At 40.9% G+C, this 15,869-nt stretch overlaps 1 protein-coding gene across 8 annotated transcripts in view; it reads left to right on the top strand.

Moving 5' to 3' along the window:
• The window catches only part of r3hcc1l (R3H domain and coiled-coil containing 1-like), a 347,567-nt gene that overhangs the window by 146,535 nt on the left and 185,163 nt on the right, over positions 1–15,869 (top strand). For all 8 annotated transcript variants that reach the window (XR_009507405.1, XR_009507404.1, XM_059947162.1 and 5 more), the window contains one exon: positions 5,652–5,827. Coding sequence is in view for 6 of the 8 variants with exons in the window: in XM_059947162.1 (XP_059803145.1) it covers positions 5,652–5,827 (176 nt within the window). In the remaining 2 variants the exon portion in view is untranslated. The remainder of the gene's footprint in view (positions 1–5,651; positions 5,828–15,869) is intronic.

Raw genomic sequence — 15,869 nt, forward strand, 5'->3', positions numbered from 1 at the left:
AGAATGTTGTCTGTTTCTATGAGAAGTGTGGCCAGCCTGCATAATTTCTCCTCAGAACAATTCCCCTGCCTTGAGCCACCAGGAAAAACAAACTGATATATCTTTGTTGCACTCTCTACCATAAGTGCATTACTTGTTGAATGTGCATGCTACCTCACAGTGATTCATGTATAGAGGACCTCAAGTCCTTCTGAAGACCAACATTTGGTAATCTCTCATCATTTAAATAGCTGGCTTTTCGCTTTTACTATCAAAGAAGATAGCTTCATGTTTTAACATTATATTCCAGCTACAAGTCCTTGCTTATTCACATTGTCTTTATCCTATTATAATTGGATTATTATTGTCTCATGTAGAGATACAGTGCAAAGCTTTTTTGCATGAAATCCAGACAGATCATTCCAGACATCGAAGTAGTTCAGAGGGAAAAGCAATACCAGAATGCAGAATAGTGTTACAGTTAGACAGAGAGAGAGAGAGAGAGAGCACAGTACAAGTACACAAATAAAGTGCAAAGTCCACAGAGAGATTAAATGTTCATCTTCATCATCCAAGAAATCTGTTCAAAAATCCTATAAAAGCAGAATAGAAACTGTCCCTGAGCCTAGCCTGGTGGTAAGTGTTGTCAGGCTTTTGTTTCTTCTGCCCAACGGAAGGTAGGGGAGGAAGTGAAAATGACCGTGTTGGCTGGGGCTTTTCAATGCATTGGCTGTTCTCCCAGAGCAGCAAGGTGTCAATGGACGAGAGGAGGCCTTGTTTTTGTGATAAGTGGGATATGTTCTGCTCATTAAGAAGGTTTCTGCAATTTCTTGCAGTGTTAAGTAGAACGGTTTCCATACCAAGCTGTGATGCATCTAGGAAAGAGGTGTTTTATGGTGCATCGATTACAAAAAAAAAATGGTTAGGGTAAATCAGAACAGGCTGGATTTCCTTATGCTTGTGAGGAAGTAGGGGAAGTCTTTCTATGTCCCCCTTACAACTTCATTGCCTCTCAATATATGTATTGGATTTTTATTAATGGTAGGAGACAGCCATTTGGGCCATTGTTTCTGCGCTAGCTCTCAAAATATTCTTATCTAACCTCTTTCCCAGGATGCTGCCTAGATCAGAGAGCATGTCTTATGAGGAAATGTTGAGTGAGCTAAGAGTTTTCTCTTTGTAAGGGAGGATGAGAGGTGACTTTATAAAGGTATTCCAGATGTTATCAAGTGGACAAGAAGCATCCTTATTCCACAGCAGCAATGGCTAATAGGGGGAATAATTTCAAGGTAATTGGAGGAAAGTATACAGGAGATGTCAGAGATAGATTTTTTTTACAGAGTAGTAGCCACATGGAATGTGCTGCTGAGGTGGTGATTAAGACACTAGGGACATTTTAGAAGCTCTTGGATAGGCATGTGGATGAAAGAAAAATGGAGTGCTATGTGGGAGGGAAGCTTAACTTGATTCTAAGACAGATTAAAGGGTCAACACAACATCGTGGGCAGAAGGGCCTGTACTGTACTGCACTGTTCTGTTCTCTTCCCCCCTCTTATTTCCCTTTAACCTTTTCCTTCTGTCTTTTGGTCAAACATATTTATTACACATTATTCTCTTATCAGATTATTGATTTAGATTCTGAATAGTCTGGGAAATTTGCAGACATTTTATAAAACTCAATTAAATCAGCATCATGTCTGTCTGCATTACTTAGAGGCAAACTTACTAGGTGGCACGGTAGCAAGATAGTTAGCACAACCACTTTACAGCACCATCAATCATCTGATTCCCACCGCTGTCTTTAAGAAGTTTATACTTTCTTCTCATGCCCAAATGAGCTTCCTCCAGGTGTTGTGGTTTCCTCCTATGTTCCAAAGACATACAAGTTAGAGTTAGGGAGTGTGAGCATGCTAATTTGACACCATAAGTGTAGCAACACTTGCATGCTGCCCATTGCAGTCTTCACAATTGATTTGAGACAAATGATGTATGGTCTAGATGGTCTGTATGGTCTAGATCGAGTGAATGTGGAGATGATGTTCCCTAAAGTGGGAGAGTCTAGAACCTGAGGGCACAGAATCAAAAATAGAATGACATCCCTTTAGAACAGAGACGAGAAGGAATTTCTTTAGCCAGAGGGTGGTAAATGTGTGGAATTCATTGCCACAGATGGCTATGGAGGCACAGTCATTGGGTATACTTAAAATGCAGGCTGATAGATTCCTGATTAGTAAGGGCCTCAAGGATTTTGTGGAGAAAGTAGGAGAATGGGGTTGAAAATGATAATAAATCTGCCATGATGGGCTGGCGGAGCAGACTCAATTGGCTGAATGGCCTAATATTGCTCCTGTGTCTTATGGTATATGTGACAAATAAACCTAATCTTTACTAGGCATTAGCCAGGCAAACCTTCTTGGCACCATTACCAAATTTGGCACAGTATTCTCACTAAAGATGTGTGTAAGGACAAAATGATATCTTTATGTAGTAGTAATTGTCCTGTGAATACATTCTAGAACTTGATTGTTTTATTTGCATCTTCATGAAATTGGTGAATAAGCAGTGCTTCACAATAATATCCTTATCTCTCTCTGTCACTACAGCTTTCAATTTTATTCCCTCCAGAAAGTCTGAATATTTGGCTTTGAGCCTGATGGAAAACACTGTTTTTCTAAGTTAAATGTCACTTGTCAAACACGCTCTCATCCTTGCAACATGTCAATATCAGCTTGAAGTATTGGTGCATCCGGTCCAATCTGCATTCATACCAGGATGTCACAGCACTTCCTGGGCACATGCATACCAAATGCAATGCTCCTAAACCTCTTGGGATATTGTTGGTATCACAGGTCAGGAGCAAATATGTTTTCATTGGCTTTTCCCTCAGTCCTGAAGTGGCTGGACAGTGAAGAGTACATACATCAGGATGTTCTTCATTAACTTCATTAATTGTTCTTTTTTTTTGTCAACAAAATAGAGAGAGTACAGGGAGATTTACTAGAATGTTACCTGGGTTTCAGCACTTAAGTTACAGGGAAAGGTTGAACAAGTAAGGTCTTTAATCTTTGGCGCGTAGAAGGTTGAGGGGGGACTTGATAGAGGTTTTTAAAATTATGAGGGGGATAGATAGAGTTGACGTGGATAGGCTTTTTCCATTGAGAGTAGGGGAGATTCAAACAAGAGGACATGAGTTGAGAGTTAGGGGGCAAAAGTTTAAGGGTAACACGATAAGGGGGACTTTCTTTACTCAGAGAGTGGTAGCTGTGTGGAACAAGCTTACAGTAGAAGTGGTACAGGCAGGTTCGGTATTGTCATTTAAAGTAAAATTGGATAGGTATATGGACAGGAAAGGAATGGAGGGTTATGGGCTGAGTGCGGGCCAGTGGGACTAGGTGAGAGTAAGCGTTTGGCACAGACTAGAAGGGATGGCCTGTTTTCGTGCTGTAATTGTTATATGGTTAACTACCAGTTCAGAACTAATCAATAAGCTCCAAGACCTAGTGTGAGTGCCTTCAAGAAAATGGATCTCAGGGTAGTATATGGTGACATATATGTACTTTGATAATAAATTTACTTTGAAATTTGATCTGGATGCAGGCTTTTATGTTAGGGATATCCAATTCATTTGCCATCTACTCCAATGAACTACCAAAATCCCACATAATTCCATCTGAAAGTGAAACCTCCAGTTAGGTGCCAAACTATGAACTTACTCTAATCTAGACAGATATTTCTACCTGCTTGCCCTCCTCCTCAAACCTGGTAGCTTTTTAATTAAAATTCCTTAAAATACATAAAACACAGTTTTCTTTTCCAGAAGCTGTATTGGGTGCCCCTGAAAATGCCATCACTATCAAAGTGGTCATGTAGGAAGGCTTCTCTGATACCTTAAATCGTTTTACCCATTACTGAAATACTTTCAGCTTAGCTTTCAACAGTTTTCTATTCATTGAGGCCATAATAATGATTAGATTCTATGATAGAAAATGAGCAAAGGGCCATAATTTATTTCTAAGGTCCAATTTAAATCTTTAAAAGCCACTTGAGCTTTTTGCCTCAGTGGCTTACAGCCCCGGTTTGTTGATTTAAACCGCAGCGATGCTGCTCCTCACCATCCATTATTCTGCATTATCGTGCTTCTTCAAAGACTGCGGATATTTGTTTCTTTTGACAGGTGGATAATACTGCACCTCAATGTGACACACTCAGGAAAGAAATCCAATTAGTACTAGTGTTAACATGCCAGGATGTTGTCTTTTCAGAGATGAAGCACAGTGCTTAAAGTAGGCAAACACTCCCCTTCCTTTTCCGACAGTAGCTTGGTGTTATTATTTTTTGTAATTATTTTTGGTTGCAGTTAAGCAAGTAATCCATTGACAAACAAGAGAAAATCTGTAGCTGCTGGAAATCCAAGCAACACACAGGGAAAATGCTGGAGAGACTCAGTGGGCCAGGCAGCATCTATGGAAAAGGGTACAGTCAATGTTTCGGGGCCAGACCCTTTTCTCCAGCATTTTGTGTGTGTTGCAAGTAACCTGTTGGTTCTGTTTGAGTTGTCTGGATGTATCTGCATGGAAAGGCTGTTCACAATTTAGTTTACTCAAAATTAACTTTCCGGGGCGACACAATAGCATTGCAGTTAGCATAACACTATAAAAGTGCCAGCCATCCAGGTTCAATTCTGCTGCTGTGACTGTGTGGATTTAAGAGCTCCAGTTTCCTCCCACATTCCAAGGACTTATGGGTTAGTAGGTTAATTGGTCATGGGTGTAATTGGGCAGCTTGGGCTCCTTGAGTCAGAAGGGCTTGTTACCATACTGTACAGTACATCTAAAATTAAAAAGTAAAAATTGAAAACTTTCTTTTTGCGCAAGATGGGAAAATATATGTTTTAAACCCTCGTACTATAAATTGTATTATTTTATTGTACAGATCACAAAGCAATACAACATGGGTACAGCCCTTTTGACACGTCAGTACCAACCACAATGCTGAATTAGCTAGTCCCAGTTACCTGAATTCAGCCCATATCTCTCCAATTTCTACCCCTGCATGTACCTGTCCAAGTGCTTCTTAAATTACTATTGTATCTGACTCACCAGTTCCTCTGACAGCTCCTTTCAGATACTCACCACTCTCTGCATGAAAAAGCTGCCCCTTTAAATCTTCCTCCTCACCCTAAACCTGTGCTTGCTAGTTTTGCTCTCCCCTACCCTGAGAAAAGGCTGTTACCATACATCTTACCTATGCCTCTTAAAATTTTAAACTTGTCTACAAGGTTGCCCTCTCATTCTCCTATGCCTCCAACCAGGTAAGCCTGTCTTCTCAACCAAGAGCAGGACTTCATCTTTGTTTCTGCTGGCATTTTAACCTTATCTTTACCCCTTTGGCTTCCCTGGGTATAATGGATGTGAGTTGTAGTTAGTTTGAAACTCACTGCACTGCTTGAATAACAGAGAAATTTCCCTTGTAGAATTTTTTAAACAGCAGGATAAGTTGCATCCTTAGAAAATAAAGTGGCAGGCAAGTAGGAGTCAGTGGTGGGATATTGCAAGGAAAAAATAACAAATAAAAACTAAAATCTCATGTCATTGCATAATAAGTATATGAAATGTCTGTTTGATTCAAACTTCTGTTATCTGCGCCTAACGACCTCTCCTTTCCTCTTTCAGTTAACTTCAAAGAATAAGTCTAAGAAGAATATTCAAGATCCTCCCTTCAATTACTACAACTACCAACCAGCTGAACAAGAAATAGATGATTCTGAATTTCCCCACATTGTTGAGATCTATGATTTTCCTTCAGAATTTAAGACTGAAGATTTGCTGCGAGCTTTCTCCACTTATCAGTAGGTATCCAGCCATAATGTTAATAGATGAAAATAGTTTAGGGCTTTTAAGATGACTGCCATGTTAATCAAAACTCTCCACCAAACTGTTTAATTTCCATCACATATGATGTTACCAGCTCCACATCTCACACCAATCTCTGAATATGATGCTATGCAATTTGACATCAACATGTTCAGGAGGAAAAGTCAGCTGATCCAGTACTGAAGTAGACAAACATAATATAGAGCGTTACAGCACTTGCAAGCCCTTCAGCCTATGATGTTATACAACCTTTTAACCTACTCTAATATTAATCTAACCCTTCCCTCTTAAATTACCCCCCCATTTTCTAGCATCCTTGTGCCTATCTAAGAGTTGCTTCAAAAGCCCCTAACGTATCTGCCCTGCCGCTCCCCCCTGCCCAGTGGAGGGTGGGATTCCATGAACCCATCACTCTCTATGTAAAAAATCTACCTCTGACAGAGTAGGATAGCGCTGTTGGTTTACAAGCAGAGGCAGTGTGTAGTGAGACTGTCAGGGAGGACAGGTAGAACACAGGGCAAAATTGTGTAAAAGGGTGACAAAATTGAAAAGGATGACAGATACAGAAGAATTTAGTTGGGAGCTTAACATTCAAGGACACATATTGTATCAAAAGGACACATATTGTGGCTCTGTTGGTAAAAAATAAAATCAAATCCTTAAAAAGAGAAAAGTTGGAATCCTTGTGGGTAGAGTTAAGAAACTCTAAAAGGCCTTCATAGGAGTTATATACAGTCCTCCAAATAGTAGCCAGGATATGGGATACAAGTTACAACAGGAGATAGAAAAGGCATGTAAAAAGGGTAATGTTGCGATAGTCATGGGGATTTCAATATGCAGGTATATTGAGAAAGTACAGTTGATGCTGGATCCAAAGAGAGAGAAATTGTAGAGTGCCTACAAGATGGCTTTTTAGAGTATCTTGGGGTTGAGCCCACTATGGGATCAGCAGTTCTGTTTTGGGCATTGTGTATTGAACCATATTTGATTAAGGTAAAGGAATCCTTAGGACACAGTATCATAATATGATAGAATTCACCCTACAATTTGAGAGGGAGAAGCTGAAAGTCAGAGGTATTAGTATTACAGTGGAGTAAAGGGTATTACAGATGCTTGAGTGAGGAACTGGCCAGTTGATTGGAAGGGAGCGCTAGCAGGGATGGTGGCAGAAAGCAATGCAGGAGTTTCTGGGAACAATTCAAAAGGTACAAGATAGATAAATCCCAAAGAAGAAGTATTCTAAATGCAGGATGACACAGCTGAGGCTAACAAGAATTAAAGCCAACAGAAAAGCAAAAGAGATGGCATATAAGAGTAAAAGAGAAGTGAGAGTAGATATTGAACCGCTGGGAAATGATGCTGGAGAGGTAGTATTAGGGGCAAGGAAATGCCAGATGAACTGAATAGCAATTTTGCATCAGTCTTTACTGTAGAAGAGACTAGCAGTATGCCAGAAGTTTGAGAGTGTCAGAGGGCAGAAGTGAATGCAGTTGCTATTACTAGAGAGACGTGCTTGGAAAACTGAAAGGCCTGAATGTAAATAAGACTCCTGCACCAGATGGACTACACCCTGAAAGAGTTCTGAAAGAAGTAGCTGAAGAGATTGTGGAGGCATTAAATATGATCTTTCAAGAATGAATAGATTCTGGCGTGGTTCCAGAGGACTGGAAGCTTGCAAATGTCACTCCATTCTTCAAGAAGGGAGTGAGGCAGAAGGAAATCATAGGTCATTTAGCCTGAAGGTGGTTGGGAAGATGTCAGAGTTGATTGTTAAGGATGTAGTTTGGGGGTACTTTGAGGCTCATGATAAAATAGGCCAAAGTTAGCATGATTTTCTTGAGGGAAAATCTTGCCTGACAAATCTGCTGGAATTCTTTGAGGAAATACCAAGCATGATAGACAAAGGAGAATTGGTGAATGTTACGTACTTGGATTTTCAGAAGGCCTTTGACAAAGTGTGCACACAAGGCTGCTGAACAAGATAAAAACCCATGATATAACAGTAAAGATGCAAGATTGAATAGAGCAATGGCTGTTTAGCAGGAAGCAAAGGGTGTGAATAACGGGAACCTCCCATCCTCGCCACCGGTGTTTCACAGGGGTCAGTGTTGGGTCTACTTCTTTTTTACGTTATAAGTCAATGACTTGGGTGACAGAATTCATGGCTTTGTGTCCAAGCTGGTGGACGATACGAAGATAGGCGGAGAGGCAGGCAACGTTGAGGAAGTGGGGAGGCTGTAGAAGGACTTAGACAGATTAGGAAAATGAGCAAAGAAGTAGCATATCGATAGATATGGGAAGTGTATGGTCATGTACTTTTGTAGAAGGAATAAAAGCATTAACTATTTTCTAAACGGGGAGAATATTCAATTATCCAAAGTACAAAGGAGCTTGGGAGTCCTTGTGCTGGATTTTCTAAAGGTTAAAATGCAGGTTGTGTCAGTGGTGAGGAAGGTAAAAGCAATGTTAGCAGTCATTTTGAGAGGAACAGAATATAAAAACAAAGATGTGGTGCTGAGGTGTTGTAAGGTACTGGTGAGGCCTCCTCACTTAAAGTATTGTGAGCAGATTTGGGCCCCTTATTTCAGAAAGGATGTGTCTACATTGGAGAAGGTTCAGAGGAGGTTCACAAAAATGAAAGGCGTATCGAATGAGGAGCAATTGATGACTCTGGACCATTACTCGCTGGAATTTATAAGAATGAGGAGGGATCTCATTGAAACCTGTTGAATGTTCAGCAGCCTAGATAAAGTGAATGTGGAAAGGATGTTTTCTATGTTGGGTGCAGATCTAGGACCAGAGGGAACAGCCTCAGACTAGAAAGATGTCTACTTAAAATGAAGATGAGGAGGAATTTCTTTAGCCAGAGGGTGAAGCTGTGGAATGTGTTGCTACAGGCGGCTGTGGAAGCTAGGCAGTTGGGTGTATTTAAGGTGGAAGTCGATAGTTTCTTGATTAATCAGGACATGAAAGGTTATGGGGAGAAGGCAGGAGAATTGAGTTCAGAGGGAAATAGATCAGCCATGATGAAATGGCGGAGCAGGTTCGATGGGCCAAATGGCCTAATTTGCTCCTATGTCACCTATCACCTTCCAGCTAGTCTCCTTCCCCTCCCCCCTCCTTTTTATTCTGGCACCTTCCCCCTATTTTCTCAGTCCTGAACAAGGGTCTCAGCCCAAAACGTCAATCTGATCTGCTGAGTTCCTCCAGTACTTTGTGTGTGTTTCTATGGTTTATGGACATTCCCCCGATATTTTCCTCCAATCACCTTAATATTATGCCACCTTACGTTAGCCATTTCCACCTAGGGAAAGTATCTATCAGTCCACTTGATCAATGCCTCTTATCATCTTGTATGCCTCTCATTCTCCTTTATTTTGCTGAATCTTCCTCATAAAACATGCTCACTAATCCCAGCAGGTATCCTGGTTTATATTCCAGAAATTTTGTGATCAGTTACTACTGTATTAATTATTTCCAATATTAACTGAATTAACCAAGCCACCAATGATAAGTCAGCTAACCAATTTCAACAGGAGCATCTGCTCAGGCATCTGGTGTGATGCCCAGGGTAAAACCCGTGGGTGAGGATGTTGTGGTCCCATCAGAGGGGTACTTTGCAATTTCACGTAGAAGGATGGCTAGACTGATGACATACTGGAGGACTGCTTCAGCCAACATTTTAGCAAAGTTTCACAACTTAGATTAAAGGGAAGTGGTGACAAGTGTAGGAGTGGTACATCACATAACTATATTATCATTCATGCTCTGTCCTATGTACAAAACAGTTATCCAGTTTATTTCAAAGGCAATAAATCCTTTGTCCTCTTCAGAGCTTGAAAAGTGTACAAGATGATAAGAGGTATAGATGGGGTGGATATCCTGAGACTTTCCCAGGGCAGAACTGGCTAATACAGGAGGGCATATCTTTAAGGTGTTTGGGGGAAAGTACGGGAGAGATGTATAAGGTAGGTTGTTTTTATGCAGGGTGGTGGATGCATGGAACACACTGCAGGGGTGGTGGTAGAGGCAGATAAATTTGGGCCACTTCAGAAACTTTTAACCACATGGATATGAGAAATGGTGGGCTGTGTAGGAGGGAAGATTGGGATCAGACACAACATTGTGGCCGAAGGGCCTGTACTCTTCTATACTGTTATATATTCTCATAGTAATCTTCAGAATCTTCTGTTGTTGCTGTACCCAGTTTCCATGGTCATCTTCATTCCTCAAGTAAGTACACAGCTAGTGCTTTACTAGACCTGGTTGATTTTGTTTCCCACAACCAACCAATTCACTCCCCAAACATGCTATCACTACGTAGGACAGAAAATTACTTCAGCTCCTCTTCTGAGGTGATTGATTAAGAATATTATCGGAACCTCAGACTTCACCACACTCGGGTCAGGAGGTGTTTGATGGGGTGAGCAGGAAGATAGATGTGGTAGTGTGTGTTTCTTCTGCAGTTTCTTCTGTGCTTCTCTGTGCTCCTCATGCATAGACTCAACTCTCACAATGTCATCCAAAAGATCCTCATGTTTTAGTACATTAGATCTGGAACACGTTCAAAGGTACAATGGGAATGTTGCACTTCATCACAGAGACTTTGAGCAAATTCTAGCATCTCTCTCTCTGTTCAGCTGGTGTATTGCAGCATACGTTAGATGAAGGTAAAGTGTAGGCAGACAAATTTGTGGAGAATGTCCCAGATCCCTTTTGATTGATGAGTTCAAAAGCTTTAATATTGATAAAAAAAAAGACCATGTAAGTGCTATATAGCTTCCTTTGCTTTGCTTAGCATTGTCACACAATGAACACCGTGTCCAGTCTGGAGACACAAGAGCTTGCAGGTGCTAATTTTTCTATCAACAAATGAACTGCTGAAGGAACTCAGCATTGATCTGTGATTAGACTAGGATTAAATAGGTAGGTTGCTAGGCAATACGGCTCATTGGCCAGAAGGGTCTGTTCTACGCTCTATCTCCCAATAAAATAAAATAACCACAATGCCCTGATTAATCAAGAATCTATCAACCTTCATTTTAAGCATATCCAATGATTGGCCACAGCCATCCAGTGCAATGAATTCCACAGATTCATTTCCCTCTGATGAAAGAAATTCCTCCTCATCTCTGATTATGGATTCATGGTTGGAGTTGTCCACTCCCATGTTACCCCAAGGCTTTGTGACCTTTTAGTAGGGATTATACTAAAAGGTCTTGTCAGTCCAGAGTGCTGGCAAGGCTGGACTCAATAGACTGCTCAAGGATGGAGTCAAGAGACTGCATCAATAAGTCTGAAACATTAATGTACATACATGTATACTCACGCATACACTCTCACACTCTCACTATCATTCTACTCCACTCTTCCTTGAACTACTCCCCTCCACCAAGACCCTGTTCCAGATTTCAGTTGAGATGTTGTAAAGTATATACGATTCACTCACTTCTGTCTCACTCTCTGATCTTATGGGAAATTGAGGGTTCAGATATTTCCTCTCAACTTTGTGACAATTTGAAAGCCTAATAGATTGTATTTTACTTTTCCATAATGGTTGTGACTTCTTCACTCACCATTTTAATTGGGTGAATGTTAGGTGCAGTATAGACATTGAATAAGAAATAATTTGGTGTTTAGGTGCTAATTTGCACAATACCGAGATTTCTTTATGAATCTACTTTCCATTTAGACTGTAGATTTTAGAACCAGGAGGCAAAAGCTTTCATCAGTACCTTCTTGCAGTTCTTTGTATAAGTTTTTTTTTAATGAATACAGGTTTAGGTTTGAAGGTGGATTCTTTTGAAGGTCTAGGTAATTGATCCTGGAGGAAAGTTCCCTCATTGCAATTCTGCATTAATGTAGAGTTTAACAGACATTAAGTATCTGACATTTTAATATTTGAACTTAATTTTTAGAAGTCTCAGTATACTGTGTTACAAAAGAAATGATATTGACTCTGTGAATCTGCTATTCATCTCCTGAAGATGATTTATTATTCCATGTTTGACTGGTTTGCTGCTGAGAGGAGGAAATATGAAATGCTGGGCTCATTAATTTATGTTGCATCCAGAATGATGAGTATTTCTGACCAAAATGTTGGAGATCTAACCCTTGCCTAGCCAGGTGAGCAGCAAGCCCATATTACTTGGGCAGTTAATGGAGCGACTGGCACCTTCTGCACTTTATCCTTGGAAGGGAATGAATTGTAAAATTCTAAACTCTCTTTTCTCTTCATTCAACCAGCTGGTGTGATTTTGATTGGAATTATTGAAGAGTACGAACTACTGACACAGATATGATCTTGAGAAAGTTCAAGTTTGTTTCTAGCTCAATAAAAGGAACCTGGCATTGTAGACATGTTAGTTAACTGATTTCCCTAACCCTGCTTCCTCCTCATTAGTGGTAGTAGCAAATCTACATGAAACGCTGTCACAGAAAAGCAGCATTTGTCGTCAAGGACCCCCTCCCCCATTCTAGATTATGCTCTCTTCTCATTGTTGCCGTCGAGAAGGACTTACAGGAGCCTCAGGACACACACCACCAGGTTCAGGAACACCACAGCACTGAACTGATTCCATAACCCCGCAGACTCACTTTCAAGGGCTCTACAGCTCATGGTCTCAATATTTATAATTTTTTGTTTGTCTTTTCTTTTTATATGTACACAATGTGTTGTCTTTTGCGTATTGGATAGTCTTTGTGTGCAGTTTTTTCCATTGATTCTATTATGTTGCTTTGTATTTACACTGAATGCCTGCAATGAGATAAATCTCAGAGTGACATCTATATACTTTGTTAATAAATTTACTTTGAACTTTAAATTAGAAGAAAAAAGCGTTGGAAATTGAACTATTCTTCATCTAAAGTGATATAATAGAGACAGTTGTAAATTTCAGGTCAAAGTAGAGAAAACTTGTACTGAGCCTTGAATATAGTGTTTACATTAGTAGCATTCACAGACCCAGCAAAATGACTTCTTTAAAACTTCCAGCACACGAAGAGTTAAGAAGTTCAAACAATGGTATTTTTTTCACATGTTCACGCAAGTTAGGCAATGGCTTGAAAATTATATTTTATTCAGAAGTGTTAAATGCAATAGGCCCTTCTTGCCCTTTGAACCTCACCAACATCAACCCCTGATTTAACCCTAGCCTAACCACAGGACAATTTACATTGGCCAATTAACCTACTAACCAGTACATCTTTGAACTGTTGGAGGAAACCAAAGCACCTGGATAAACCCATGGATTCAATGAGGAAGGCTTACAAACTCCCTACAGAAGATGCTGAGATTGAACTCCAAACTCTGATGCCCCACTACCACTACCACTGTGTTCCTCAATATTCATTTCTCCATAATAATGTATCTGGTGGATTTGTCCATTAGAGTTTATCAAAGTAATAATATTAAAAATAAGCACTTGGATGTGGCTATCCCATTGATTTATTAACTTTAGTGCCTTGATTTCTGGAAATTCTGACCAGTCACAAAATAGTCGCTGCCCAATCCAGTCAGTGCTTCACATTAACGTCATTTATTTTTACTAGGGAATGTAATGAAACTCAGAAAGATTTAGTCAATGATTCTACTCTCCCAATATCACTCTTCTCGTTTTAGTTTTATTGTTAAACGTGGCCACAGCTCAGCAATATTGTCCTCAGAACAAAAGCAGAAATTGCTGGAAATACTTAGCAGGCCAGGCATACACTACTGTGAGAATCAGTGCTAACGTTTCAGGGTGGTGACCTGTTGCCAGGATCAGGAAAGGGACAAGATTCAGAACTGGGAATAGTTAAAAATAGGACAATGCCAGATTGGAGAAATGTTAGACAGGGCAACATCTGGAATTGAGAAACACAGCCAAGTTCAGAGCAGGTGGACATTCAAAACAGGACAAAGTGCAGAAATGGGAGACGTTCAAAACAGGACAAGGTTCGGAACTGGGAGACATTCAAAACAGGACAGGGTTCAGAACTGGGAGACGTTCAAAACAGGACAGGGATCAGAACTGGGAGACGTTCAAAACACGACAAGGTTCAGAACTGGGAGATGTTCAAAACAGGACAAGGTTCAGAACTGGGAGATGTTCAAAACAGGACAGGGTTCAGAACTGGGAGACGTTCAAAACAGGACAGGGATCAGAACTGGGAGACGTTCAAAACACGACAAGGTTCAGAACTGGGAGATGTTCAAAACAGGACAAGGTTCAGAACTGGGAGATGTTCAAAACAGGACAGGGTTCAGAATTGGGAGACGTTCAAAACAGGACAGGGTTCAGAACTCGGAGACGTTCAAAACAGGACAGGGATCAGAACTGGGAGACGTTCAAAACACGACAAGGTTCAGAACTGGGAGATGTTCAAAACAGGACAAGGTTCAGAACTGGGAGATGTTCAAAACAGGACAGGGTTCAGAACTGGGAGACGTTCAAAACAGGACAGGGTTCAGAACTGGGAGACGTTCAAAACGACAGGTTTCAGAACTGGGAGATGTTCAAAACAAAACGAGGTTCAGAACTGGGAGATGTTCAAAACAGAACAAAGTTCACAACTGGGAGATGTTCAAAACAGGACAGTGTTCGGAACTGGGAGACGTTCAAATCAGAACAAGGTTCAGTAATGGGAGACGTTCAAAACAGGTCAGGGTTCAGAACTGGGAGACGTTCAAAACATGACAGGATTCAGAACAGGGAGACGTTCAAATCAGGACAAGGTTCAGTCCTGGAAGACGTTCAAAACATGACAGGATTCAGAACAGGGAGATGTTCAAAACAGGACAGGGTTCAGAACTGGGAGATGTTCGAAACGGAACGAGGTTCAGAACTGGGAAATGTTCAAAACGGGACAGGGTTCAGACCTGGGAGATGTTCAAAACAGGACAAGGTTCAGAACTGGGAGATGTTCGAAACTGAACGAGGTTCAGAACTGGGAGATGTTCAAAACGGGACAAGGTTCAGAACTGGGAAATGTTCAAAACAGGACAGGGTTCAGAATTGGGAGATGTACAAAACAGGACAGGGTTCAGAACTGGGAGATGTTCAAAACAGGACAGGGTTCAGAATTGGGAGATGTTCAAAACAGGACAGGGTTCAGAATTGGGAGATCTTCAAAACAGGACAAGGTTCAGAGCTGGGAGATGTTCAAAGCAGGACATGGTTTAGAACTGGGAGATGTTCAAAACAGGATGAGGTTCAGAACTGGGAGAAGTTCAAAATAGGACAATGCCATTTTAAGAAATGTTGGACAGGGCAACATTGGGAATTGATAAACAATGTCAAGTTCAGAAATGGGAGACGTTAAAAACCAGACAAGGTTCAGAACTGGGAGATGTTCAAAACAGGACAGGGTTCAGAATTGGGAGATGTTCGAAACAGGACAGGGTTCAGAATTGGGAGATGTTCAAAACAGGACAAGGTTCAGAGCTGGGAGATGTTCAAAACAGGACAAGGTTCAGAACAGGAAGATGTTCAAAACAGGACAGCGTTCAGAACTGGGAGATGTTCAAAACAGTTCATTGTTCAGAACCTGGAGACATTCCAAGCAAGACAGGGTTTGGAACTCGGAGATGTTCGAAACAGGACAAGGTTCAGAACTGGGAGATGTTCAAAACAGGACAGGGTTCAGAATTGGGAGACGTTCAAAACAGGACAGGGTTCAGAACTGGGAGACGTTCAAAACAGGACAGGGTTCAGAACTGGGAGACGTTCAAAACGACAGGTTTCAGAACTGGGAGATGTTCAAAACAAAACGAGGTTCAGAACTGGGAGATGTTCAAAACAGAACAAAGTTCACAACTGGGAGATGTTCAAAACAGGACAGTGTTCGGAACTGGGAGACGTTCAAATCAGAACAAGGTTCAGTAATGGGAGACGTTCAAAACAGGTCAGTGTTCAGAACTGGGAGACGTTCAAAACATGACAGGATTCAGAACAGGGAGACGTTCAAATCAGGACAAGGTTCAGTCCTGGAAGACGTTCAAAACATGACAGGATTCAGAACAGGGAGATGTTCAAA

The sequence above is a fragment of the Hypanus sabinus genome, chromosome 22 (assembly GCF_030144855.1).
Source record: "Hypanus sabinus isolate sHypSab1 chromosome 22, sHypSab1.hap1, whole genome shotgun sequence".
NCBI lineage: Eukaryota > Metazoa > Chordata > Chondrichthyes > Myliobatiformes > Dasyatidae > Hypanus > Hypanus sabinus.